Here is a 25,100-nt window from a genome sequence, read left to right as displayed (position 1 = left end):
GCCAACCAGACAAGACATAGTTCATCAATCAGCCAAAAGGAAACTGTATTTATAATACCCAATATAATGACTATGCAGCTGAATGAGCTTTATCAGACATTACTGCATTGCAAACTGATACCACCTTTTTGGAAAGCAATTTGGCTATATGAACTTGCAACTATAAAATGTGACCCAGTAATTTGACTTCTGGAATCCTAGGGAAGAAACCTGAAATACTAGCATAGTTTATGCGAAAAGACCTTACTTAAGAATGGTATGCAGGAGCACCTGAGTGGCCCAATCAGTTCAGTGTCCAACTTTGGCTCAGGTCATGATCTCACAGTTCGTGAGTTTGAGCCCCGTGTTGGGCTCCACACTGGTGGTGCGGAGCCTGCTTGGGATTCTCTCTCTCCCCCTCTCTGTCTCTGCCCCTTCCCTGAGGGCTCTCTCTCTCTCTCTCTCTCTCTCTCTCTCTCTCAATAATAAATAAATAGGGGGGCCTGGGTGGCTCAGTCAGTTGAGCGTCCGACTTCGGCTCAGGTCATGATCTCACGGTTCGTGAGTTCGAGCCCCGCATCAGACTCTGTGCTGACAGCTCAGAGCCTGGAGCCTGCTTCAGATTCTGTGTGTCTCTCTCTCTGCCCCTACCCACTCACACTCTGTCTCTCTCTCCTTCAAAAATAAATGAACATTAAAAAAACAATTTTAAATAAATAAACTTTAAAAAAAAGACTGGAATGCAACCATTAAAAAAGTACAATTATGAAGAGCATGTGGCAACAGGGGAAAATGTTTATGCTACAGTGTTCGCATGTGAAAGAAAAAGAATACAGACATGCATATATGGAGATGCGTAGATCAGATCATTACAACCACTTCATAAAATGCCCATGAGAAAAGCCCCAGAAGGAAGTACATCAACATGGTCACAATACTTGCATTTAGGTGGTAGGATCTTGGGGAAGTTCTGGGGATTTCTCTCCTTTTCTCTTTTCCAAAATGCTTATAATGTATCCTTTGTTAAAATAATATACTTATAAATACTTAAAAATTTGAAGTCTGGGCTGTTCCACAGGAAATGATTACTCTTTCTGTCACTGAGTCTCTATGTCCCATTAGTGAAAACAAAGGCCCTTCACCTCATGTAATAATAACAGTCACTGATATTTATTACGCAACCACCTTCTGCCAAGTGGTGGTCACATATTTTAGTTCGATTAATCCAGTGAAGTAGAGATTCTTATTACCATTTTGCAGATGGGGACAATTGAGACGCAGGCTGAACGATACAACGAAGAGGTGACAGCATCAGGAGCAAACCCAGGTCTTCTCGCCTCAAACCCAGCGCTTCCCACCATGTCACAATAACTACCCAAAACAGTTCCTGGGGTCCAGGGTGTGCCACAAGAGTGCTAATGCTTTATATACTTTTTTTTTTCATTTATTAACCCTATAGATATAGATGGCGTTCTCATTTTATAAATGAGGAAACAGCAGCTAAGGGAGGTTAAGGGACCAACATACCACACAGTTGGTAAGTGGCAGAACAAGGATTCTAACCCAAGTTGGCCTATGTTGGTAACCATGATGCTCTTGTGCCTTCCCACGACAAGGAAAACACAGACACTCTGAGCCTGGGAACATGGGGGCACCATCCCCGGCACAGCCACTGTCAAGAAAAGGAAGCATCTGGCAGGAAGGTGAACACAGTAGGAGGTGGGTTCCCAGGCTGTCCCGGCCAGGCGGGGCCGGCTCTGTGCACACCCACACACCTGAGGCCCCAGGCTGGATGAGCGGGGCTGTGCAGAGACATCCGTGTGGCCTGGCCTAGGGCCAGCACAGATGTCACGCCCTCCTGCCAACACTGATAGTGTTCATGCTAACCTGCCAAAAAAGCCTGAAGAAAAGCCGATAAAGCTCTCTTTAAGGATTCCTGGTTCTGGGGTGTGTGGAGAGACAACGCTGGTGGAAAATTCCAGCACCACCTGGCTTGGCTAAAGACAGTGAGGTCTCGCGTGTCCTTGACCCCCAGGAGCCATAGGGCCCCGCTGGGACCTGAAATCCAGGACGAGGCTGGAGCTCTGTGCCTGGACCCAGAGGCTGAGCAAACAATACGTTATAGGACTCAAACTCTCGCAGGGAACAGGAAGCCCAGGTCAGCCTTGGGGTGGCCAAACCAGAGGGACTCAGGCCAGAGGCCAAGGGAGGCCTGAGAATGGTCAGAGGGCATCTAGGTTGCGGGCAGAGCTGAGTGGAAAGACCGGCCCCAAAGAGAGCTCTGAGGATATAGAATATTGGGGACCCTCAAACACTGCTGGTACAAGTGACCCTGGACCCAGGCCTTTGAAAGACAGCTTAGTGTTACCTGGGACGCATCCTGTGGCACAGTGACTCTGCCCATCATAACATACTCAGAGAAGCCCTTCCACCACATGGGCCCCAGAAAGTTCGTAGCAGTGCTCCTCATAAAAACAAAAGCCACAAAAGGCCTAAACATCCATGGACATGAGAATGTACCAAAAATATGTATACTCTAGGGGAGCCTGGGTGGCTCCGTTAGTCAAACGTCCAACTCTTGATCTCAGCTCAGCTCTTGATCTCAGAGCCGTGAGTTCAAGTCCCACACTGGGGCCCCACATATATATGGGGCACCTGAGTGGGCTCAGTTGATTAAGTGTCTGACTCTTGATTTTGGCTCAGGTCATGATCTCGTGGTTTGTGAGTTCGGGTCGCACATTGGGCTCTGCTCAGGCAGCGTACAGCCTGATTGGGATCCTCTCTCTCTGCCCCTCCCGGGCTCATGTTTTCTCTCTCTCTCTCTCTCTCTCTCCCCCGGCCCAATAAATAAATAAACTTAAAAATATACAGTCTATGCATATACTGAAATACTATATAGCCACGAAAACGAGTGAATCCCATAAGCACACTGCAAACAGATTGTAAAATAAAGCAAATCGCCATATAATATATTCAGTGTGATTTCATTTAGAAGAAGTCCAAAAAACTCTCCAGACCGAACAACATCTTGATTAGGGACGCAGGCTCAGGTTGTGAAATCAGACAAGTGAGAGAATGACAAGCACAAAATTCATGGTGGTCACCTGCAAGGGTACTGAGTAGACAAGGTAGAATGTGGGACACACAGGGCATTTTGAAAGTACTGGGAATAGTGTCTTTGCTGAGTTAGGTGCTGGGCACTGGGTATTTGTCTTCATTCTTTTTCTTTGAGCTGACCCCATGCATTACATATACACTCACGTGTATACATAAAATACTTCAGATTTAAAAAGGAAACCTCAAGAAAAATCACATTAGTGAGCTGTTGCTTGTTAAATGGAGGTGGCCCCACACTGGCCAGCCGGCCCCGCTCTGACCAGCCCTGCTGACTGTGAACGCCCAGAGGAGGGAGGGTATGGGCGCAGGCTGGCCTAAGGAAAGGGAGTGCAGAGGACAAAGTGCACGTCTGAAGTTAGAGGGCTGAGTTCAAATGCCATCTGGCTACCAGTTGACTGCAGGACTCTGGGCAAGTAACTAAACTTCTCTGAGATTGGGGCACCTGGGCGCCTCAGTCAGCTAAGTGTCCGACTTCAGCTCAGGTCATGATCTCGTGGTCCATGAGTTTGAGCCCCTCGTTGGGCTCTGTACTGATGGCTCAGAGCCTGGAACCTGCATCAGATTCTGTGTCTCCCTCTATCTCTGCCCCTCCTCCGCTCGCACTCTGCCTCTCTCTCTCTCAAAATTAACCCTAAGTATAATTATTATTATTATTATTATTATTATAAACTAAGATAAAAAGAATAAACTTCTCTGAGATTAAGTGTCACTTGCAATAGGAGGCGTAAGCTAAGAAAGACCCTAGGCTTTTATCCCTGAATCTTTAGCACAACAGCATCTTGTTTGGCACAGAGTAATAAACGTACTTCAAATACCCAGACTCATCATGAGAAAAACACCTGACCAGTTCTCCGTGAAACTGTCACGTCAAGGTCAACAAAAACAGGAAGGCACAAAAGGACAAATGCTGCATGATTCTGCTCCTACGAGGTGCTGAGAATAGTCAGATTCATAGAGAAAATAGTACAGGGGCACCCGGCTGGCTCAGTCAGGAAAGCCTGGGACTCTTGATCTCTGGGTCCTGAGTTCAAGCCCCACGTCGGGTATAGAGATTACTTTAAAAGATAAATAAATAAACTAAAAAAGGAAGGAAGGAAGGAAGAAAGAAAGAAAGAAAGAAAGAAAGAAAGAAAGAAAGAAAGAAAGTTAGTATAGAGGTTACCAAGGGCTGGGAGGAGGGGAAAACAGGGTGTTGTTGTTTAACGGGTACGGAGTTTTTCTGGGATGATGGCAAAGTGGTGAAGGCTGTAGAACAATGTGAATGGACATAATGCTGCTCAACCATACACTGAAATATGGTTGTATTTTATGTTTTGTGTATCTCGCTGCGATTTTATGTTTTTAAGTTTATTTATTTTGAGAGAGACAGAGACAGCACAAGTCGGAGAAGGGCAGAGAGAGAGAGGGAGAGGGAGAATCACGAGCAGGCTCCACACTGTCAGCGCAGAGCCTGATGCAGGGCTCAAACCACGAACCGTGAGATCATGACCTGAGCCGAAACCAAGAGCCAGACGCCTAACCGACTGAGCCACCCAGGCGTCCTTTGCTGCAATTTAAAAATAAATAAATAAATAAACGGAATAAAAAATGAGACACCACCACAACAGCAGCCCAGCAGAGCCTAAAAAGACCTGACAAGTAAATGTAATGTGGTTTCCTGGATGGGATCCTGGAACAGAAAAAGACATTGGGCAAAACTGCAGAAAATCTATATAAACCGTAGACTTCAGTTAATCATAATGTGTTAACACTGCTTCGTTCATTATAACGAAGGTATCATATTAATGTAATATGTTAGTAAAGAAGGAAACTAAGTGTGGGGTAGATGGGAACTCTGAACTATCCTCTCAATTTTTCTGAAAACCTAAAAATAGGGGTGCCTGGGTGGCTCAGTCGTTTAAGTGTCTGACTCCAGCTCAGGTCATGATCTCACAGTTTGTGGATCCGAGCCCCACATCAGGCTCTGTGCTGACAGGTCGGAGCCTGCAGCCTGTGTCAGATTCTGTGCCTCCTTCTCTCTCTGGCCTCTCCTGCTTGCACTCTCTCTCTCTCTCTCTCTCAAAAATAAAATAAACATTAAAAAAAAGAAATTAAAAAAAATAAAATCTAAAAATAAACTCTAAAAACTAAAATTACATATAAATAAGTGTATCTACGTAAATCCATATAATTATATATAAAATCACAATTTTTTTTTTTAATATATACACACATATAGTAAAGGAAGGATAAAAGGGACTAAGGGATTGAGGGAAAGAAGTTTCCTGACATTGAATGTAAGGTGTCAAAACAGAAGGCGGGGAGACAGGGAGGGGATGTGGGCCAGGCCCTAAGCCTCAGTTTTCAGGACATTCCTGGGGTGTGGGGGCAGCAGGGGGCAGGGGGGCAAGTTACCAGCACAATGGCAGATCCTCAACCACAGACTGACCACGTCCGTGTTCTTGTCGCTCTCGTCCTGCCCACCTACCCAGAAACAGTGGCCCTGACTATAAGTTGGTCTCTCCCCTGCCCTCCTAAATCTTCCTCCCCAATCTTTGAGGAAGAATGGATTAATTGCTCTTCATTTCGTATTTCTTACCACCGACATTCTACATTTGACATCTCTTCTTCAAAACCAGACCCAGGGCCTGGCAGACCACTGAGAGACCACAGAAAGGCCACCCGAACTGGGAGCTTCTGGCCCCTGGCCCCCTCATGAGCTCCATCAAAACAGAGAGTCTCCCAGTAACACGGAGTCACAGAATCTATGAGGCCACCCACCCCTCAGCCCTTGCAAAGGGCCTTTCCAAGCCTTTCTAAGTAAGGAGCTGAGGCCCACAGGGTCCATGTGACTTGTCTAAGATCACAGCTAGTTGAAGGCGGGGCTGAGATCAGGACCCAGGATTCCTGAACCCCAGGCTTTTCTCCTATAATGTGCTGCCTTCCTGCATCTGACATTTAATGCACTTCTGTTTCTGGCAATAGAGCCGACTAGACACTCTGAACTACTTCCTGCTGAAACGTTAAAACTGCTGGATAAAATGTTTCACTCCTTTAAAGGCACCAAGTGAGCTGGCGAAAAGGGTCAGAGGCCAAAAAAGAAGGGAAAGCAGGAACCCGGACAGGATGTGGACACTGGCTTTCTCCCCGAGGAAACACGCCAAAGCCAAGCAACCTTGGGCTTCGGTTTTCAAGGCCTGTTGGGCACATGAAAGGGGAGACAAAGCCTCGCGCCGGCAAGGTGGGGAATCTGACAGAGAACTTTCTGCGAAGCTGGGCCCTATCTCCAGGACCGGAGTGGGCTAGAAATAAGTTCATGAAATAAAACTCTTCACAGAGGAACAAGGAAAACTGCCCATGTTAAGTAAACATTGCAAGTGGGTGGAAAGAAAAAAAAAATTTTTACCCTAAGAATTCTTTAACCACAAGCCAGCTCTCATATTTAAATTCATATGGTGGGCAAAACTCCTCAAGCCAACTGAGCAAGGCTTTAAGGGGGCAGGAGAGTTAGTCATATGACTGTCTAGGGGCAGAGCATTCCAGGCAGGGAGAGGCAATTGCCAATTCAAAGGTCCTAAGGCAGGGCCATGCCTGGCTTGTTCCAGGAACAAGAACAGGCCTCAGGGCCTGGAATGGAGACAGCCAAGGGGAAGGAGAAGATGACGTCACAGAAGTAACAGGAGACCAGGTTGGACAAGGCCTGGTGTGCCGCTGTAAAACCATGGACTCTCTGAAATGCCAAGCCTCTGGAAGAGTCTGAGCAAAGAAGTGAGGTGATCTAACTTACACATTAAAAGGATTGCCCTGGGGGGGCACCTGGGTGGCTCAGTCGGTTAAGCGTCTGACTTGGCTCAGGTCAGGGGCTGGCTTTGGCTCAGCCCCACATTGGGCTCTGTGCTGACAGCTCGGGGCCTGGATCCTGCGTTGGATTCTGTGTCTTCCCTTCTTTCTGCCCTTCCCCCACTCAAGCTTTCTCTCTGTTTCTCAATAGTAAATAAACGTTAAAAAAAATTTTTTTTTTTTTTTTAAAAGGATTGCCTTGGGGCACCTGGGTGGCTCAGTCCGTTCAGTGTCTGACTTCAGCTTAGGTCATGATCTCGCAGTTCGTGAGTTCAAGCCCTGCATCGGGCTCTGTGCTGACAATGCAGAGCTGGAGCCTGCTTCAGATTCTGTCTCCCTCCCTCTCTCTCTGCCCCTCCCCTGCTTGTGTTCTCTCTCTCAAAAATAAATAACTTTAAAAAAATGGATTGCCCTGGGGTGCCTGGGTGGCTCAGTAGGTTAAACATCCAACACTTAATTTTGGCTCAGGTCATGAACTCATGGGTCGGTGAGTTTGAGCCCCGCGTGGGGCTCTGAGCTGACGTTGTAGAGCCCACTTGGGATTCTCTCTCTCTCCCACTCTGCTCCGCCCCAGCTCAGTCTCGTGTACTCCAGATAGATAGATAGATAGATAGATAGATAGATAAACTTAAAAAATAAAATAAAAGGATTGCCCTGTGGTGATGGCTGCACAAGAATATGAATGTATTTAATGCCACTGCACCGTATGCATTAAAATGGTAAATTTTATATTCTGTGTATTTTACCACAATTTTTTAAAAAAATGATCACCTTGGGGGCGCCTGGGTGGCTCAGTCGGTTGAGCAACCGACTTTGGCTCAGGTCATGATCTCCAAGTTTGTGAGTTCAAGCCCCGCGTCGAGCTCTGTGCAGACAGCTCAGAGCCTGGAGCCTGCTTCGGATTCTATGTCTCCCTCTCTCTCTGCCCCTCCCCCACTCATGCTCTGTCTCTCAGAAATAAACATTAAAAAAAAAAAAAAATGATCACCCTGGCTCCTGTGCTCAGAATATGTGGAATGAAAGCTTGAAGACCAAATTGAAAGGTATTCCCACTAATCTAGATGAAAAATGATGCTGGCTCCAGTAAGGATGATAGCAGGAGAGGAGATGAGGTCATATTGCGAATGTGCCTGGAAGCCAAATAGGTTCCTGACATTGTGTGTAAGGTATCAAACGAAGGAAAGATCACAATGACTCCGAGCTTTCTGGCCTGAGCAACTGGAAGGACAAAACTGCCACTGACTGAATAGGGGGCAGGTTTATAGGTGACAACAGGAAGTTAAGTTTGGGACTTGCTGGCTGCGATGTCTGTTAAACATTCAAGGGGAAACGTCAAGTGTTGGTGAAAAGGCAGAGCCACTGGAACCTTCGAACACTCCTAGGGGAGTGAAAGTCAGAACCGCCTTGGAGAACCCTTTGTCAGTTACCTACTAAAGCTAAACATGTGTGTCATCTGTGACCCAGCCACTCCATCCCTAGGTGCGTGCCTGATAGCAATTAAAGATGTGAAGGAGAACACTCATAGCCAGCCAGCATTCCTCAGAATAACCCTAAACTGGACAAAATCCATCCACAGTGGATTCAATGGTGACATATTCACATAATGATGTATTATCCGGCAATGCACATAACCAAGCTATTGCTATGCAATCACGTGGATGAATCTCCGGTCACAGAATATAATCTTTGCAGAGTATAAAGTCAGACAGAGAGAGAATAAAAAGCCGGTGGCCAATTTATTCAAAAGCAGATGAAACAGGTATTCAAACAAAAACTTGCACATGAATGTCCACAGCAGCACCACTCGTGACAGCCAAGAGGTGGAAACGACCCAAATGGCCATCAACAGATGAGTGGATGAAAACATGTGGTATATAGTGATATGATAGAGTATTATTTAGCCATAATAAAGAATTAAATTTCAGTACCTGCTACAACATGGATAACATTGACAACACTACACTGAGTAAAATAAGCCAGGTACAGAGGCCATATATTGTGTGGTTTCATTTATAATGAAATATCCAGAACAGGCAGGTCCATAGAAACAAAAGGCAGATGAGTGGTTGCCAGGGGCTGAGAATGGGGGATGGGGCGTGACTGCTAATGGTCATGGGACTTCCTTTCTGAAGTGACCTAGGTAATGGTGATGGCTGCACAACATTATGAGTGTGCTGAATGCCACTGAATTGCATGCTTTAATGTGGTTGAAATGGGGGGCACTTGGCTGGCTCGGTCAGAAAAGCATGTGACTCTTGATCTCGGGTCGTGAGTTCAAGCCCCACACTAGGCACAGAGATTACTTTTAAAAAAATAGCTGGGGCACCTTGGTAGCTCAGTCAGTTGAGCGTCTGACTTCAGCCCACGTCATGATCTCAAGGTTTAGGAGTTCAAGCCCCACATTGGGCTGCTCACTGCTGTCGGCACAGAGCCCACTTCCAGTCCTCTGTCCCCCTCTCTGTCTGCCCCTCCTCCACTTGTGCTCTCTCTCAAAAATAAACACCAAAAAAAGTGGTTAAAATGGTAAATGTTATATGTATTTTACCACAATCAACTAAAAAAAGATAAAACTAATGGGTCGTGTTATAATCAGGATAGTGGTTACCTTGGAGTATAGAGAGGGCTGTGTGGGAGGAAGCACAGGATGCCGGGGGTGCTGGTAATATACCTTTTTTTAAACCTGTATGGTAGTGACATGAGCGTGTCCATCTTGCAAAGAATCATTGAGCCAAAGAGACAAGTAAAGACAATTCTTTCAAGGAGTTTTGCTGCAAAGTGGGGCCGAGAAAGTGGGCAGGAGCTATAGAGGAAGTAGGACGGAGGGAGGATTGTTTTCAGATCGGAGAGACAATCATAGTGGGTTTTTTTTTTTTTTTAATGTTTGTTTATTTTTGAGAGAGAGAGAGATAAACAGAGCACGAGGAGGGGAGGGGCAGAGAGAGAGGGAGACACAGAATCCAAAGCAGGCTCCAGGCTCTGAGCTGTCAGCACAGAACCCGACTCAGGGCTCTGTAAGAGAACCACGACTGTAAGATCAAGACCTGAGCCGAAGTCACACACTCAACCAACTGAGCCACCCAGGAGCCCCTGAGACAGTCATGGTTTTTGTGCACACAAGAATAATCTAAGAAGGAAGGAGGAAGCAGACAACGAGGGAAAGGTAGGAGAGAATTGCTTCAAGTGGACACTGAGCGAGGCGGAGGACCCGAGGTCTCGTGCGGGAGTGGGGGGTCTGCAGTCAGTCCACCCGCAGGAACAAGCGGGAAACTGATCACATGAGTGTCAGAGCTGGGGAGCAGTGGTTATTGCCCCCAGTTCACCAGTGAGCAGTCTGACAGTCGGGGAGAAGAGCAGACTGCCCACGCTCACATAGCTGGAGCCAGAAGTGGAAACCTGGTCGGCCTGACTGCAGGTGCACCACACCCGGCTGCCCGAGAGCCTCAAGTTCACCTCCCTACCACGCAAAGCAGCATCTTCTATTGTCCACCCTGAAATAGCTTCTCAAACTCTTAGGAGTGGCGCCCTAGGTTTCTAAGCATCCTGGGATTTAATGAACAAGGCTGTTCCACCTTGTCGATATGCCTGATCATATAAAGGACTGGTATTACACGTCCTCCTCAGCCCTCATTCTTCCAGGCTGAAGAATCCTAACTGGGGAGCTTGCCCTCGTGGTAAAAGCCATTCATCACTCTACTGTCTGGCCCCTTTCCAGTTCTATTACAACTTTCTTGGAATGCAGAGGCCGTAACAACAGAAACCACAGTGGCTTCCATTTTGAAGAGCCTTTTACAGGGACATGAGCCCCATTTATATATTCACACCGATGGTCAGCAGGGCTGTGACTCGCCCAAGTCACACAGAGTGACAACAATAGAGCCCAGCAGAGGAGACTTCCAACTGCCGTGACCTCACACCCAACGACCTACAGATGGGCACATACAGGAGTCAGGGCACATTCAGCTGCAAGTGATGGGGGAAGGTTCTATCAGGCTGGCTTAAAGCGGGGCGCCTGGGTGGCTCAGTTGATTGAGCATCTGACTCCTGATTTCGGCCCAGGTCATGATCTCACAGTTTGTGGGTTCAAGACCCACATCGGGCTCTGTGCTGACAGTGCAGAGCTGCTTGGGATTCTCTGTCTCCTCCTCTCTCTACCCCTCCCCTGTTTGCACTCTCTCTCAAAAATAAATAAATAAACTTAAAAAAAAAAAAAAAAGATGGGCTTGAAGCATTAAGGAGGATTTACTGAATAACATAACTGGAAGTCCTAAAGTAAGCAGGCTTCTGGGCTGGTTGACAGGGGCTCAGTAATGTCATCACGGTCCCAGTTTCATTCTGTCTTGCCATCCACAGGGGCTACACTGAGTTGTATGGCAGCCCCCTCCCACCAGAAAAAGATATGCCTCCCTCCTAAGCCCTGGAACCTCTGAATGTGACCTTATTTGCAAAAAGGGTCTTTGTAGATACAATTAAGTTAAGGATCTTACCATGAGATCACCCGGGACTAGAGGGTGGGCCCTAAATCCGATGACACATACACCCTTATAAGAGACAGAAGAGAAGACAGACCCGGAGAGGAAGGCCACAAGGAGAGGAGGCAGTGACTGTAGTGAGTGGCTGCAAGCCAAAGAATTCTGGCAGCCACCAAAAGCTGAAAGAGTCAGAGAACATAATCTCCCCTAGGGCCTCTGGAGGAAGCACAGCCCTGCTGACAACTTGACTTTGAACTTCTGGACTCTAGAACCATGAAAAAATAAATTTCTTTTGTCTTAAGCCACCACATTCATGGCAATTTGTTAGGCAGCCTAGGAGACTAATACAGGGGACTAGAGATTCCATGATGAGGGTTAACTTAGGCCTGAACTCCATGCCCTGCCCCTATGTCCAGGGGTGGGGATAGCTTTTCCCAAGGTCCACAGGCCGCAGGAGAAAGGGGTGGTCTTCAAGAGGAGGAGGGATGGATGTAGGAAAGGTAACCAGAACGTCCACCCCAGTCACCCTGTAAAGACAGAGTGCCATCTCCTGAGCATCTGACGGACTCTCTCTGGGAGAGAGAAAAGCATAGGAAATACAAAGGGTACTCCGAGGCATGACCTTCACACGTTGGAGGTACAGGGCTGCACCGCCCAGAGGTATCCTCCAAACCCTGAGAACAAAGTTGAACACGTGGAGCACAGAGAACCTTCCTCTACAAACAGTGGGTGTGCAAGTGTCCAGGGGCTGCAAAGATCATGCACACGGAGGAGCCCACGGCATCCACCCGGTTGCCTAAGCCAGGACCCCAGGGTCCTCCCAGACTCCTTCCTATCCCTCCTCCCACCCTCGGTCCGTCCCCACTCCTGCCAGCTCTACCTTCCATAACCAGTTCCGATCTGTCAGTGTCCCTCTGTCTCCATAGCTATCACTCTGCTTGAGGTCACCACCCTCTCTCACTAGGTTGCAGCCCCCAGACGCTCCCTGCCTTCCATCTTGGCCCCCACCACCATGCTCCACCGGGAACTAGAAGGATCTTCTGAAAATGAGGGTCTGCCCGTGGCTCATTCCTGCTGCACACCTCTCAAGCCCCTTGGCATAGGTTTCAGGCTCCTTTTCTCATCACCTGCCGTCACCATCACCATATCCCTCACCAGCTCTCCAAATACACGAGTCCTCTCGAAGCACACACAGTGCCTCTGCCTGGACAATCCCCCCCACTACTTGCCTGGCCAAGTCCTCAAGGGCTCAGCCCCAGGGCCCTCTTCTTGGAGTGGTCACCTGGAGCGCCCTCCCCTTCTGGGTTCCCACCGCACGCTGGGCTTGGGCAGTCCTCCTGTGCTGCCACCCTGCCCTGTGGCTCTGAGCCCCCCCAAGAGCAAAAACCAGGTCCCCCACCCCTCCATCCTCAGCACACGGCATACAGCAGGTGCTCTGAAAGAAACTGATTGGAGAACCTGGGTGGCTCTGTCGGCTCAGCATCTAACTTCAACTCAGGGCATGATCTCACAGTTTGTGGGTTCGAGCCCCATGTCGGGCTCTGTGCTGACAGTGCGAAGCCTGCTTGGGATTCTGTGTCTCCTTCTCTCTCTGCCCCTCCCCTGCTTGCACTCTGTCTCTCTCCCTCAAAAATAAATAAACATTAAAAAAAAAAAAAACTGGAAAAAAAAAAGAAAGAAACCAATGAGTAAAGATCAAACCCGCACTGCATTCCCTTGCTTTTTCTGAAACAAAATTCGTCCTAGACTTTTGCTATATCTCAATGTTTTCCTTGGGGCACCTAGGTGGTTCAGTCTGCTAAGCATCCCACTTCAGCTCAGGTCATGATCTCACAGTTCGTGAGTTCAAGTCCCGCGTTGGGCTCTGTGCTCACAGCTCAGAGCCTGGAGCCTGCTTCAGATTCTGTGTCTCCCTCTCTCTGTGTCCCTACCCCACTCGTGCTCTCTCTCTCTCTCACTCTCTCTCTCAAAAATAAATAAACATTTTTAAAAAATCTTAAATCTCAGTGTTTCCCATCTTGGCAGAGCAAGCATAGAAGCCCAGATAACGGGTCAAATCCTACCTTTGTGAGGCCAAAGGGCCAATTATTTCACCTCCCTGAGCCTCAACTCCTCCCTATGTAAAATGAGAATTAATAAGCCTTCCTTCGTAAGGAAAACCACCTAACATATCATCTGGCACAGGGAGGCAGCACAACGTGTTTTCCTTTCCTTCGCATATGTGCACACTTTGCTTGAAGTCAGCAAGCATATGCTAAGCACCCACCATGCGCCAGACTCTGGGGTAGGTGTTGGGGGGCACGTAACGAGGATGACCCTTCCCTTAGATTTCACAGTAATGCTTCCTGACAGATGTCATCTATAAAATCAGGAGTAAATCCTGCCTCTGGATTCACAAGTGGATTGCCAACCCTCAGGCAGCCCGTTCGCAGGAAAGTAGCCCTGAGCCAGCTCAGCTTCAGCTCCAGCGACCCTCGTCCAGTGGATCTCGCAGAAGGCAGTGCACCGATGGGTCTTTACCGCCACCAGCTGGAGAATCGGAATAAGGCCACAGGCAGCAGCCAGGAGAAATTCAGGTACCTGCCGGCGGTTGCCAAACACACGGCCCTAACTTCTATCTGCCACGTTTATTCAATAGCTCAGAAGTGGTCAGAGGAAATTGCTGCTGAAATCAAAATCCTCTCACCAGAAAAAAAAAAAATTTTTTTAAGGCAAAGCAACTGCACCTTGCAATGGTCAGAATTGGAAACGTGCCTCCTGGGGAATGTTCTCTCTCTGGACTCCAAGGGGAGGACCAAAAAACCCTGTAAGGTGGAGGGGAGGATCTTCTTCAGAAACCATGGCTACGTTTACTCCACGGGCCATTGTCAAGTACAGACCCTCGCAGCATTCTGAAAATCTTGGTGCCCTGGAACCCAACTGAACTGTCCTCCTGCCCATAAACACCTGCAGGATCTAGCTCAGTCCTGGAACCAGCTCAGTAGAAACTGCCAGAAGCGGAGAGGCCGTTCTTTCCAAAGACCTTTGCTTTGCAGCCAGACTCACTAAGTCAACAAAGTTGGAGCCAGCCCCGCTGCTTGCCTTCCTGTCACACCCTCCAACTTCTTCTCCCTGGCCTGCCACGCTCACACACACGTGTACACACACACACACACAGTCCTCTGGATCCAGCATTGTTATTTGCGTGGGGAGTCTGCCTGGGAGAACTGGGAGGCAGAATCCAGATAGGCTACAGCCAGGGTCTGGGGTTTTCTCCTTCTCCATATTCCAACCATCTTATGGAAGATTGGGTCCAAGAAGGTAAACTCTGGAAAACCAAGGGCAGTGCAGCACCAAGGTATTTACTTAGCCAATGAATGTGCTTCCGTCTTCCTGGAAGGCAGTCTCAAATTTCTTCAGTGCAGTGGAACTTTGCTCAGTCCAGCCAGTCACTTCTATATGTAGGAGTGGTCGCCTGCAGCCCTTACGGTCAACCCACCCAGCTACTCAGGTATTTGAGAACAAAGTGAGGGAAGACTTACTCACCCGCTATACCCTCCTGGGGTCTCATGATGACCAAACTGTCCCCACGTTAAGCACAGCACCAAACTAATTTAGGGGTAGAGTGAAAGGGTGCCTTCCCTCAGAATTTCCCAAAGGGAAGAAAGTCGTAACAGACAGAAACACACTGGAGCCATCAAAAACCCCCACAAAATTACCTACAGAAATTATGAATGGCATGGTTCTGTTTCTTCTGCTTCAGTGCCAAAACTGAAAGATTTCCATCCAGACAGAACATAAAAACAAAAAATTACCAGCACTCTGGTATTAATCAACCCATGATACTTGAATTTTTCTTTTAAGTAGGCTCCACGCCCAGCATGGAACCCAGCGACGGGCCTGAACTCATGACCCTGAGATCAAGACCTGAGCTGAGATCAAGAGTCAGACGTTTAACCAACTGAGCCACCCAGGTGCCCCCGCTCCATGATGATACTTTCCATACACCATCTCTGCCGAGCTGATGACCTACATCCCCCGGCCCAAGCAGTAACTTGTTCTCATCTGGTAAGTTTCTGTTAATATTGCTTCTCTTGCATTTGCGGCGTTCGAGAAGCAAAACTGACGTTCTCTCTGACCATCTTACTTTCCAACCCTGAGCTTCCACAGGGGCCTCTGCGGTTCTCCTTATATCCTCATGCAGTACCAAGTGGGGGCAGTGGGCACAAGGTCAGCTCATGTCCATCTTCAAAGGTTCTCCCTGTCCCACGGCCCCTCTGGGTCCATCAGGTTCTCTGCATGCTTGAGGCCTGAGCACCTTCCTGCAAGATGGTCCTGACTGCCTACGAGAACCAACAGCTGTCACGCTCTGAGGACCTAACTTCCCAGGACATGCCAGGAAGCAGGGCTCATGTGCCACCTGCTCTTAGCCTTCCCAGATCTGTCTTCTGCATTTTTCTTCTCATAACCCAGGGGGCTTGGGGGAGAGGGACTGAGGACTGTCTTTCTTCAAGACACATAGTCTGTTGGTCCAAAACCTGTTGCCTCTTTACAAGAATAGAAAGAAAGAGAGAGGGAGAGAGGAAGGAAGGGAGGGAGGGAGGGAGGGAGGGAGGGAGAAGGAAAGAAAAGAAAAAGAAACATTTAGAAAGAAAATAAGCCCCTTTTTGTAAAACAGAAGATAGAAAAATGTCTTGGCTGTCTTTGACCGTGTCACATGCCTCCACTAAGGCAACGAACAGCATGCTTACATGGAGAGAGGGCGTGAGAGAAACAAAGGCATATCACAAATGTCATCTGGTCACTTGATAAACACGTATTTACTCTCCTTTCCCTCACTCAAGATTTTTGCTGTGGTCAGTTGTGATTCCTTGCTTGGTAAATGACATTGTTTGAAAGAAAGGTCAGAATCAAGTTTTCTCTCTTGTTCCTCCGAACAGTCCCTCAGGCACCTACATTTCTCCACTGGCTTCCTTCTGCTTCTTTCTCTCCGTTCCCTTCTTGTCTCTCCCATCGCTGCCTCTTCCCAGGCTGGCTCACACATCCCGAGAGAAGCTGGCTGGAAGTCACCATTGCCCCCAGTCAAGAGACACAACAGTGCCAAAGGCACAGCTCAAGTGGCCACGTGCATGCCCCAAAACATCTTAGCCTGAAATGTCCATGCCCCCACCCCTGCACCTGCCCCAAGCCAGTACATTATATGAACACTTTCTTTTTTTTAATGTTTATTTATTTTTGAGAGAGGGTGCAAGCAGGGGCGGGGCAGAGAGAGAGAGAGAGGGAGAGCAAGAATCTCAAGCAGGCTCTACACTCTTAGCCTGGAGCCCGACGCTCACGTGGCTTCATCTCATGAACCGTGAGATCATGACCTGAGCCAAAGTCAAGAGCTGGATGCTTAATGGACTGAGCCGCCCAGGCGCCTCATTATATGAACACTTTCTAATTCCTACATCCCAAAATGCCCTTTTTAGCCTTCATCTTACTTGCTCTCTGTGAAAGATGGCCATTCCCTCCTTAAAACTCTCTTCTTAGGGGTGCTGGGTGGCTCAGTCAGTTAAGCATCCGACTTCAGCTCAGGTCATGACCTCACAGTTCGTGAGTTCAAGTCCCGCGTTGGGCTCTGTGCTCACAGCTCAGAGCCTGGACCCTGCTTCAGATTCTGTGTCTCCCTCTCTCTCTGCCCCTCCCCCACTCACACTCTGTCTCTGTCTCTTGAAAATAAATGTTAAAGAAAAACAAATTTTTTAATAAAAATTTAAAAAACCAAAACTCTCTTCTTAGATTTGGCTTGACTGACACCTATGCTCACCTGGTTCTCTTTTTCCTCCACTGTCACAGCCTGGCCCTGGGTCCGACCTTCCATCTAGCCTTTCGCTGCAAATGCACTGCAAGCTTCTGTCCTCAGCCCTCTCCTCACTACACACCCTCACAGAACAATCTCAACCTGTCAGTGCTGCAACACCTTCCAAAACCTCAAAAATCCCCACAACATGCCCTCTCCTTCCGCCCTCCTCCTTGTCCCTTCTGATGCCAGACACATATATGCAACTGCCTATTGATGGTTTAGCTAGAAAACAAAAAGCCACAGAGAGGATAAGATTGCTAATTTCTGGGTGCCTGGGTGGCTCAGTTGGTTGAATGTCTGAGTCTTGATTTTGATTCAGGTCATGATCCCAGGGTTCATGGGTTCGAGCCCAACATCAGGCTCTGTGCTGACAGTGCAGAAGCCTGCTTGGGATTCTCTTTCTCTTAAAATAAACTTTAAAAAAAAAAAAAAAAAAAAGATTGCTAATTTCCTATATTTGAAAGGAAGTCAGGACCACAGAGCAGACCAGGACCATGTGGGGGTAGATTCCAACTCAAAACAAAGGAGAATTTTCTCACAAAGACCACTAGCCAACAGTGGATGGGCCCCTTCTGAGGCAGTGACTAGAAGAAAGGATTCCTGCACATGGCACAAGGCCAAACTAAGCAATATTTTTTTTTTTAATGTTTATTTATTTTTGAGACAGAGAGACAGAGCATGAACAGGGGAGGGGCAGAGAGAGAGGGAGACACAGAATCTGAAACAGGCTCCAGGCTCTGAGCGGTCAGCACAGAGCCCGACGTGGGGCTCGAACTCACGGACTGTGAGATCATGACCTGAGCCGAAGTCGGCCGCTTAACCGACTGAGCCACCCAGGCGCCCCCAAACTAAGCAATATTAATAGTCTCTCCCTATGAAATTGATACTTCTCAGCTCAGCATTCAGAGATTTAAAAAGATAGATATTTGTTGTTGGGTTTGTTTTTTTTCATTTTGAGTACCTAAAAGCACAATTCATTTTAGGACACTGATTAGAAATCATTGCAGGGCACCTGGGTGGCTCAGTCAGTTAAGTGTCCGACTCAGTTTCAGCTCAGGTCATGATCTCACAGTTCGTGAGTTCAAGCCCCGCATCAGGCTGTGCACTGCAGAGCCTGCTTGGGATTGTCTCTCCTTCTCTCTGCCCCTCCCCTGCTTGTGCTCTCTCTCTCTCTCTCTCTCAGAATAAATAAACTTTAAAATTTTTTTTTAAAAAGAATAAAGAAACGCTTGTTCTCATGCCGGTCTAATCAGCTCTGACACTGGGAAGAGGAGACAAGGCAGAGCAGTATAGTGACAGGGTCTATGACTGTCCCATCAGCAAGGATAGTAGAGGGGACATTTTTTTTCTCCCTAGGACAGTTTTGGTCATGAGGCCCCTCACAGTGAAAGCCACTGCTTTCCCTCATCAGGTTCTGCCTTGCTCACACACTTTGTGGGGCCTCTGAAAAATCATGTAAATGGTTAAATGCTCATTTAACCGCTATGGAGCTGACTCAGATTTCAGATTTGAAACTTGTTCTTGAATCAGCTTCAACAGGGAGGCAGGGAGGTTAAGAAGCAATCCCTGAGCTTGCCAGAGAGGCAAAGGTGACTTAGTCTGGTGCATCGCAGACCTGCCAACGCATGGTCCCCAGATCCCACCTCTAGGCATGTTCTCACACAGGGGTGAGCAGCCAAGGAAAGCAGACTCCAAAGTCACGTGTGGGTTTAGGGCACGGTCCTGCCATTTCCTGGCTGTGAGATCTTGGAGAAGTCCAAACGTTTTGTCTTTTTTCCTCATCTCTAAAATAAGGCAACTTAGGGGCACCTGGCTGGCTCACTCACAGAGCACATGACTCTTCATCTCAGGATCATGAGTTCAAGCCCCATGTTGGGTATAGAGATTACTTAAATAAATAAAACTTTTTAAAAAATAAAACAAAATTAGGCAATTAAAAAAATAGTGACTTCAGGGGCACCTGGATGGCTCAGTCAGGTAAGCAACCGACTTCAGCTCAGGTCATGATCCCATGGTTCACAGGTTCAAGCCCCGAACTGGGCTCTGTGCTGACAGCTCGGAGCCTGGAGCCTGCTTCGGATTCTGTGTCTCCCTCTCTGTCTGCCCCTCCCCCACTAGCGCTCGCTCACTCGCTCTCTCTCAAAAATAAAAATAACTTTTTTTAATAAAATAAAAAATAAAAAAACAGTGACTTCATATAAGTAATTATAAAGAGTAAAAGATTAAATGGAAAGCAGAGTTCAAAATCCTTTCATACCAATTGAGGGCTATATAATTGCTGGCTTAATTTATTTGCCATTTAGTGTTCCAACTTGCAGAAAGCCCTTGTTAACTGAGTAAACGGTCAATTTTTCATCAACAGGAAGAGAAATCAGTCACAAAGTCACCAACGTCTCTTGGATTCCAATCCCTGGCCAAAACATTATTTTCTTTTACAGAGTACTTTTAAGGGTCCAAGTACCTCAAGCCTTAAAAATGTAAGCCAGGTAACTTTAACTGAAGGAGTAAGGCTTTATCTATAAGTATCTAATTAAAGGGGTGGGGGGGGTGTGGGGGAGACAAAAGCGAATCAAATTTTTTCTACCTTTATTTATAAAGAACACAGCTCCTCCTGACACAGACACGAACACTCACACGTTCCAAGGAGGAGCTCGATAAAAACAACAACAACAATAGCAGAACTGGAGGACATCGGGACCTTATTTAACACCAGTCTGTGTGCCCGACTCGGGGATCACTGGGAATGTGTCCTCAAATATGACATCTCACCTCAAACAAAGGAAGACAGGCCTTCATCTGGAGGGTGCACCCACCCCCCGGCAAAAAAGCTGCACACTCAATCTTCAGCATCATCGAACTGTCCTGTTTCAAAGACCATCTTGGAATAGTGGGGTATCAGCGGAGGTGGGTGGTGCCAACTGGGGTCATAGATCATATCTCCTTGCGGGGCACAGCACACCCAAGGTTTGACCTCCTGAGAAATGCAACCCTGGATGTCATCGGCATCTGCAAGCAGTTAAAAAAAAAAAACAGATTAAAGGGAGAAGGGGAGGTGAGACACATAGCCAAAAAAATGTCTAGGGGACAGACACTAGCCATTTCTTTGTTTAAAAATACACATTCGGGGTGCCTGGGTGGCTCAGCCAAAGCGTCTGACTTCGGCTCAGGTCATGATCTTACGGCTCGTGCTTGATTCAAGCCCAATGTCGGGCTCTGTGCTGATAGCTCAGAGCCTGAAGCCTGCTTCAGATTCTGTCTCCGTCTCTCTCTGCCCCTTCCCTGCTCACGCGCGCTTGCGCTAATACAAATAAACATTAAAAAATTTTTTTCAGTACGCAGGCAGAGCCCTCCTTCAAGGATTGCATGCCCAAGCTGTGCTTCTCAGAGGACGGTTCTTAGTGCAGAGGAAGCAACCGCAGAAGAGCACTGCTGTCTGCAGCAGCTAGATTCACACAGACATTTCTAAGAGAGTAACACTGCTTTCATGTTAAAACTGATGCATTATAAAGTCAACTGTGAAATTTGCATTTTCCCCCCAACATGAAAGAGAAGCTGTCACAGAAATTTCAGCTCTGTAAAAGGTTATCAGGCTGAGCTCACAGATGTGGGTCCTTCATCCAAACTGTCAGCCTTTGGGGCAGCCTGGTAGGTAACCTGGTCTGGGACCCTAGAAACACCACACCTACCATACGGATTCCCTTGATCTGCTTTCAACTCCAAGTCCCAGTCCTCGTTAAAAAGATCAGCAGCCTGTTCCTTGGGCGGGCAGTCGGACACTCCTTCTGACAGCTCCCAGGTATTCAGGTCCCCATCAGAATCCTCATCCTCCACGGCAAAGTCTTCCTCTTCCGAGTGGGTGCCCTCACCATGGGCAGGACTACCATTAGGGATGCTCTGTGCTCCACTGGCTAAGAAGTCAACAGAAGGAAGGTTTTAAAACCACTAGCAACTACACAGGGACTACTCACGTGCTTGGAAAATGTCTGGCAGGCATACTAAGAGGGCAAGAGTAAAACAAGCATACAGAATTCTTTAGCCACCTGAGCACTTAAAAAAAAATGTTCTGTTTACATTTTTCGAAGTAGGATTGATCATTTCTTTTCAATAAAATCTTTTGCCTTAAACGAGGCCATTAACTGTCAGGTCTTATGCACACAGGGAATCAAGCAAATCAAGCACAGTTTATATATTTAAGTAGTTTACAGGTAACTGAGGCAAAGCACATCTGGCAGATGATAAGCTTTCACAATACAAACTTTAATTTTTACTCGTGTATTTCTCTCTTCATCATCAAAGGGCACACGGCAAGGAGCAGTGGGAGGAAAGCAGGCAGAAGAGCAGAACTCATCAGCCACAGAGGCAGCCACCACGTCTCCTCCTCCTGATATTGGGGAGAGCTGGAAGGTCTATTTTCAAAAGGTATCAAGATAATAGAATAAAAGTCTGGGGAAGGATAATGGACCCCAAGTACATGGTGATGCCAGTTCAGAGCTGGGAAAAGAATCAGCCTAAAAACAGCCATGCTATTAACGCTGTATAATAATACCAGCTATAAGCACAAAAGTCATAGGTCAGGGCATGGGTTCTGGAGCCAAACTACCCTGCTCCAAACCCCAGTTCTGTCAATTCTGAATTGTGTGATTGAGCTGAAATGTACTCAACCGACTCGTCAGTAACTTAAACACAAAATCACCACACAGCACGGCAATTCCACTCCTGAACGGTTACCCAAAAGAATCAAAAGCAGGTATTTAGGCAAGACTTGTACAAAAGTGTTCATGAGAGCATCATTCACAATCACTAAAGGGTATAAACAACTCATAAATGCCTATCAACTGATGAATAAGCAGCCAAGATGTAGTACATCCAGACGATGGAACCGTTCAGCCATAAAAAGGAATGTACTGATTCATGCTACATGAGTCTTGAAAATATCATGCTGAGTGAAAGAAGCCAGACACAAAAGGCTACATAGCGTACCCTTCCATTTGCACGCAACTCACATTCGCCTGTCCAGTACAGGTAAATCCACAGAAAGAAGATTAATGGTCTGGCGCGGGGGGGGGGGGGGGATCGCTCAAGGAAGGGGGTATGGGGTGGGACTACTTATCGGTCACAGGGTGACCTTTTGGAGTACTGAAAATGTTCTGGAGCTAAATAAGCGTGGTGGTTGCACAGAACTGTGAAGGTACAAAACGCCACTGGCTTGTACGCTTTAAAATTATTAAGTGGTAAATTTTGTATTTGTGTTTTACCACAATCTTCTTTTCGTTTTTACTCTGAACCTCGGTTTCCTCATCTGGAATATGAAGACAGGATTGTGGTGTCTTTCTCAATAGAAGGGAAGGGTTTGGTCACAAGGTGAGGCCTTCCCTTCAGGAAGCTCCAGCGGGGCTTCCAAAGGAGGATGCCACGGAAACACTAGGCAGAAAAGGCAGCAAAGAGAACTGGCCAGGAAGAGAAGGTAAACAAGACACAGGGACTGTCCCTCTCCTCGAGTCCTTGGTCTCCCCCCACATCCAGCCCAGTCTCCACCGTCTACTTGCCTAGCCGATCCACGGCCTTCTCAGTGTCTCTCTCCTGACCGGAGTGGTCAGCTGGGACAAAGCCAGCCTGCAGGAAGAAGAAACAATTACCCAGGACTCGGATATCTGGGGTGTCCCCAGTATTAAGCTATTGCCTTGCAGCCCCAAACCCACCCCTCCGTCCTCACCTTTGTGAGGGTGGGGCTGGGACGCTGCGACCCACATCTCTGCTTTGCCCTATAGATGAGGCAAGGCTGGGGAGCCAAGGGCTTCGCCCTTTCCTCCTTCAGCAGACATCACCCCAGCGACACTCCGCCCCTGCGGCAGCAGCGCCTTCCGCTCGATCCCGTCTACACTTTGCTAACACTTGCAGAGGCAACCTCATCACTGGGCTCTCTCTTCAGGGCTCTCTCTCCGAGGCCCTCAGGACCCCTCCTCCAAGCTCAGAGACCCCAGCAGTACTTGGGGGCTGTGCTTCCTCCTCCGAGATTGGAATTTCAGCTCTGCTAAGGCTCTCTTCTGGGCCTGTAATTTTTTATTTTTTTAAGTTTACTTATTTCTTTTGAGAGAGACAGACAGAGCGAGCAGGGGAGGGGCAGAGAGAATCCCAAGCAGGCTATGCACTGTCAGCACAGAGTCCGACGCGGGGCTAGAACTCACAAACAGTGAGATCATGACCTGAGCCAAAACCGAGAGTTGGATGCTAAGTTGACTGAGCCACCCAGGTGCCCCTGAGCCTGTAATCATTCCAACCTCATTCCTTTGTTCCCTCAGCCCTAGGGGTGGTAGCTGTTTCCCCACAGTTGCTACCTCCACGTTCATTTATACCTTTTCAGTAACTCAACATTCTTTCAACTTCTGTCTCCTGATACATGGGGGCAACAGAGCTTTAGTTCCTAAGTGTTGCTGAAGGGAAATCTTCTTCCCCGACAGCCAACCATATGCTTCTCTGCTCCCATCACTCAGAAGTTGCTGAAATCCTGTCCCTTCCAAGACCACTTTAAATGGAACAAGAGATGTTCGCAGCCTGCATCCGAAGACCTGGTTTTAATCCCAGCTCTTGCCATTCATTCAGGGTGTGACCTTGGATACATCACTTCAAGCACCATACCTGGGTTTCCTTCTGGGGAAAGCAGAGATGACTGTCCTGACCTTGCAAGGGGCTTATGAGGGGATAACACTTATGAAAACACCTAGCACAGAGCAGGAATGTAACATTTGTTGAATTTAAATCCACCTTCTTTGCCCCTACATCGAAACTGTACTTGGCACCTGCCCCAATTAGCTCATGATGTCGTCATCCCCAGATTTAAGGAATAAACTCCCTCTTCTGTAGTCAATGACAACCCGGGGTCACTACTGCAGGTCAGCTGGTCGGACGCCTCGGGTGGACCACTGTCGCAGCCCCCTGCCCAGCTGACAGCATCAATCGCCACTCTGCTCAAAAATCTTCAACAGCCCTCCATGCAGAAGTATAAAATTGACCATGGCTTTCCCACCTCCCCATCACAGCCTGTCGACCTGTTGAGCACCGGTCTCTCCCCTGGCCCTGAGGCTCTGCGTCCCCAGCTCCCAGCCATTTGTCGGGTACTGCCTCACCTCCACACCTCTGCAGGCACCCCCACCCCCACCGTGTCACCTTGGAGAGAAAGCACACATCCCTTCCTGCTACGTGCTGACAAAATCAGTCCATCCTATCTGCACGCGGAAGTTTTTTGTTTTTTGTTTTTTTCACTAGCGCTACATCTTTCGTATCTTACTCTGGTTTAGTACCATCTTCGATGCTTAAACAAGCATTCCATTCCTTCCTCCGATTAATAGCTGTCTATCGTGGCGGGCCCTAAGCTAGGCGCCGGGTTAACAGCAGTAACCAGGGGATTCCTACCCTCACGGAGCTCGCCATCTAGCAGAACTTACTGACTGTAAACAAGGGCAGGTGATGCCCGTAATAACGGTCTTTGGAAAACCAGGAGCTGTCTGGCGCGCAAATGAAAACAAGTTTCTGGAAACCCTGCGTCAAGCCGGGCCTTTGGTTTCAGTAAACAGAAAAGGAGAGCGCATGAGACATCATGTGGTGCTCAGGGTGAGCTGTGCATCCCCACCCATGGACACAGGTCCTGCGGGGACGGCGGGCTCCTCGCCGCCCTCACCTGGCCTCGCTCCAGGCCCGGGGCAATGGCCCCCAGCGCTCGGTCATCGGCATCGCTTCCCATTTAGCAAGTAGGAGGAGGCGCCCCCGGGACAGCCAGCCTCCCCTCCGCTCCCGCTCGCCCACTCACGCCCTCGGCGGCCCCGCCCCGCGGCCCCGCGCCGCCGCGGCCCGGCCGTTTCCAGCGCGAACGCGCGCCCAAACGGCGCCCCCCCCGT

General features: G+C 48.1%; 1 protein-coding gene across 2 annotated transcripts in view; it reads right to left on the bottom strand.

The window, feature by feature from the left end:
- Positions 1-19,777: 19,777 nt before the first annotated feature.
- COPRS (coordinator of PRMT5 and differentiation stimulator) overlaps positions 19,778-25,100 on the bottom strand; it is a 5,866-nt gene continuing 543 nt past the window's right edge. The window contains exons 1-4 of one of the 2 annotated variants that reach the window (XM_049637916.1): positions 24,884-25,035; positions 22,751-22,821; positions 20,895-21,112; positions 19,778-20,214 (exon numbers count right to left, since the gene is read on the bottom strand). In XM_049637916.1, coding sequence (XP_049493873.1) covers positions 20,045-20,214; positions 20,895-21,112; positions 22,751-22,821; positions 24,884-24,946 — 522 coding nt within the window. In that variant the 5' untranslated portion in view covers positions 24,947-25,035 and the 3' untranslated portion in view covers positions 19,778-20,044. Of the gene's footprint in view, positions 20,215-20,894; positions 21,113-22,750; positions 22,822-24,883; positions 25,036-25,100 lie in introns of those variants that run through there. The other variant, XM_049637915.1, reaches the window with a different exon arrangement.

This window comes from Panthera uncia, chromosome E1 (assembly GCF_023721935.1).
Source record: "Panthera uncia isolate 11264 chromosome E1, Puncia_PCG_1.0, whole genome shotgun sequence".
Taxonomy (NCBI): Eukaryota; Metazoa; Chordata; class Mammalia; order Carnivora; family Felidae; genus Panthera; species Panthera uncia.
Note: the sequence above shows the minus strand (reverse complement) of the source record. Positions and strands in the feature narration are given on the sequence as shown.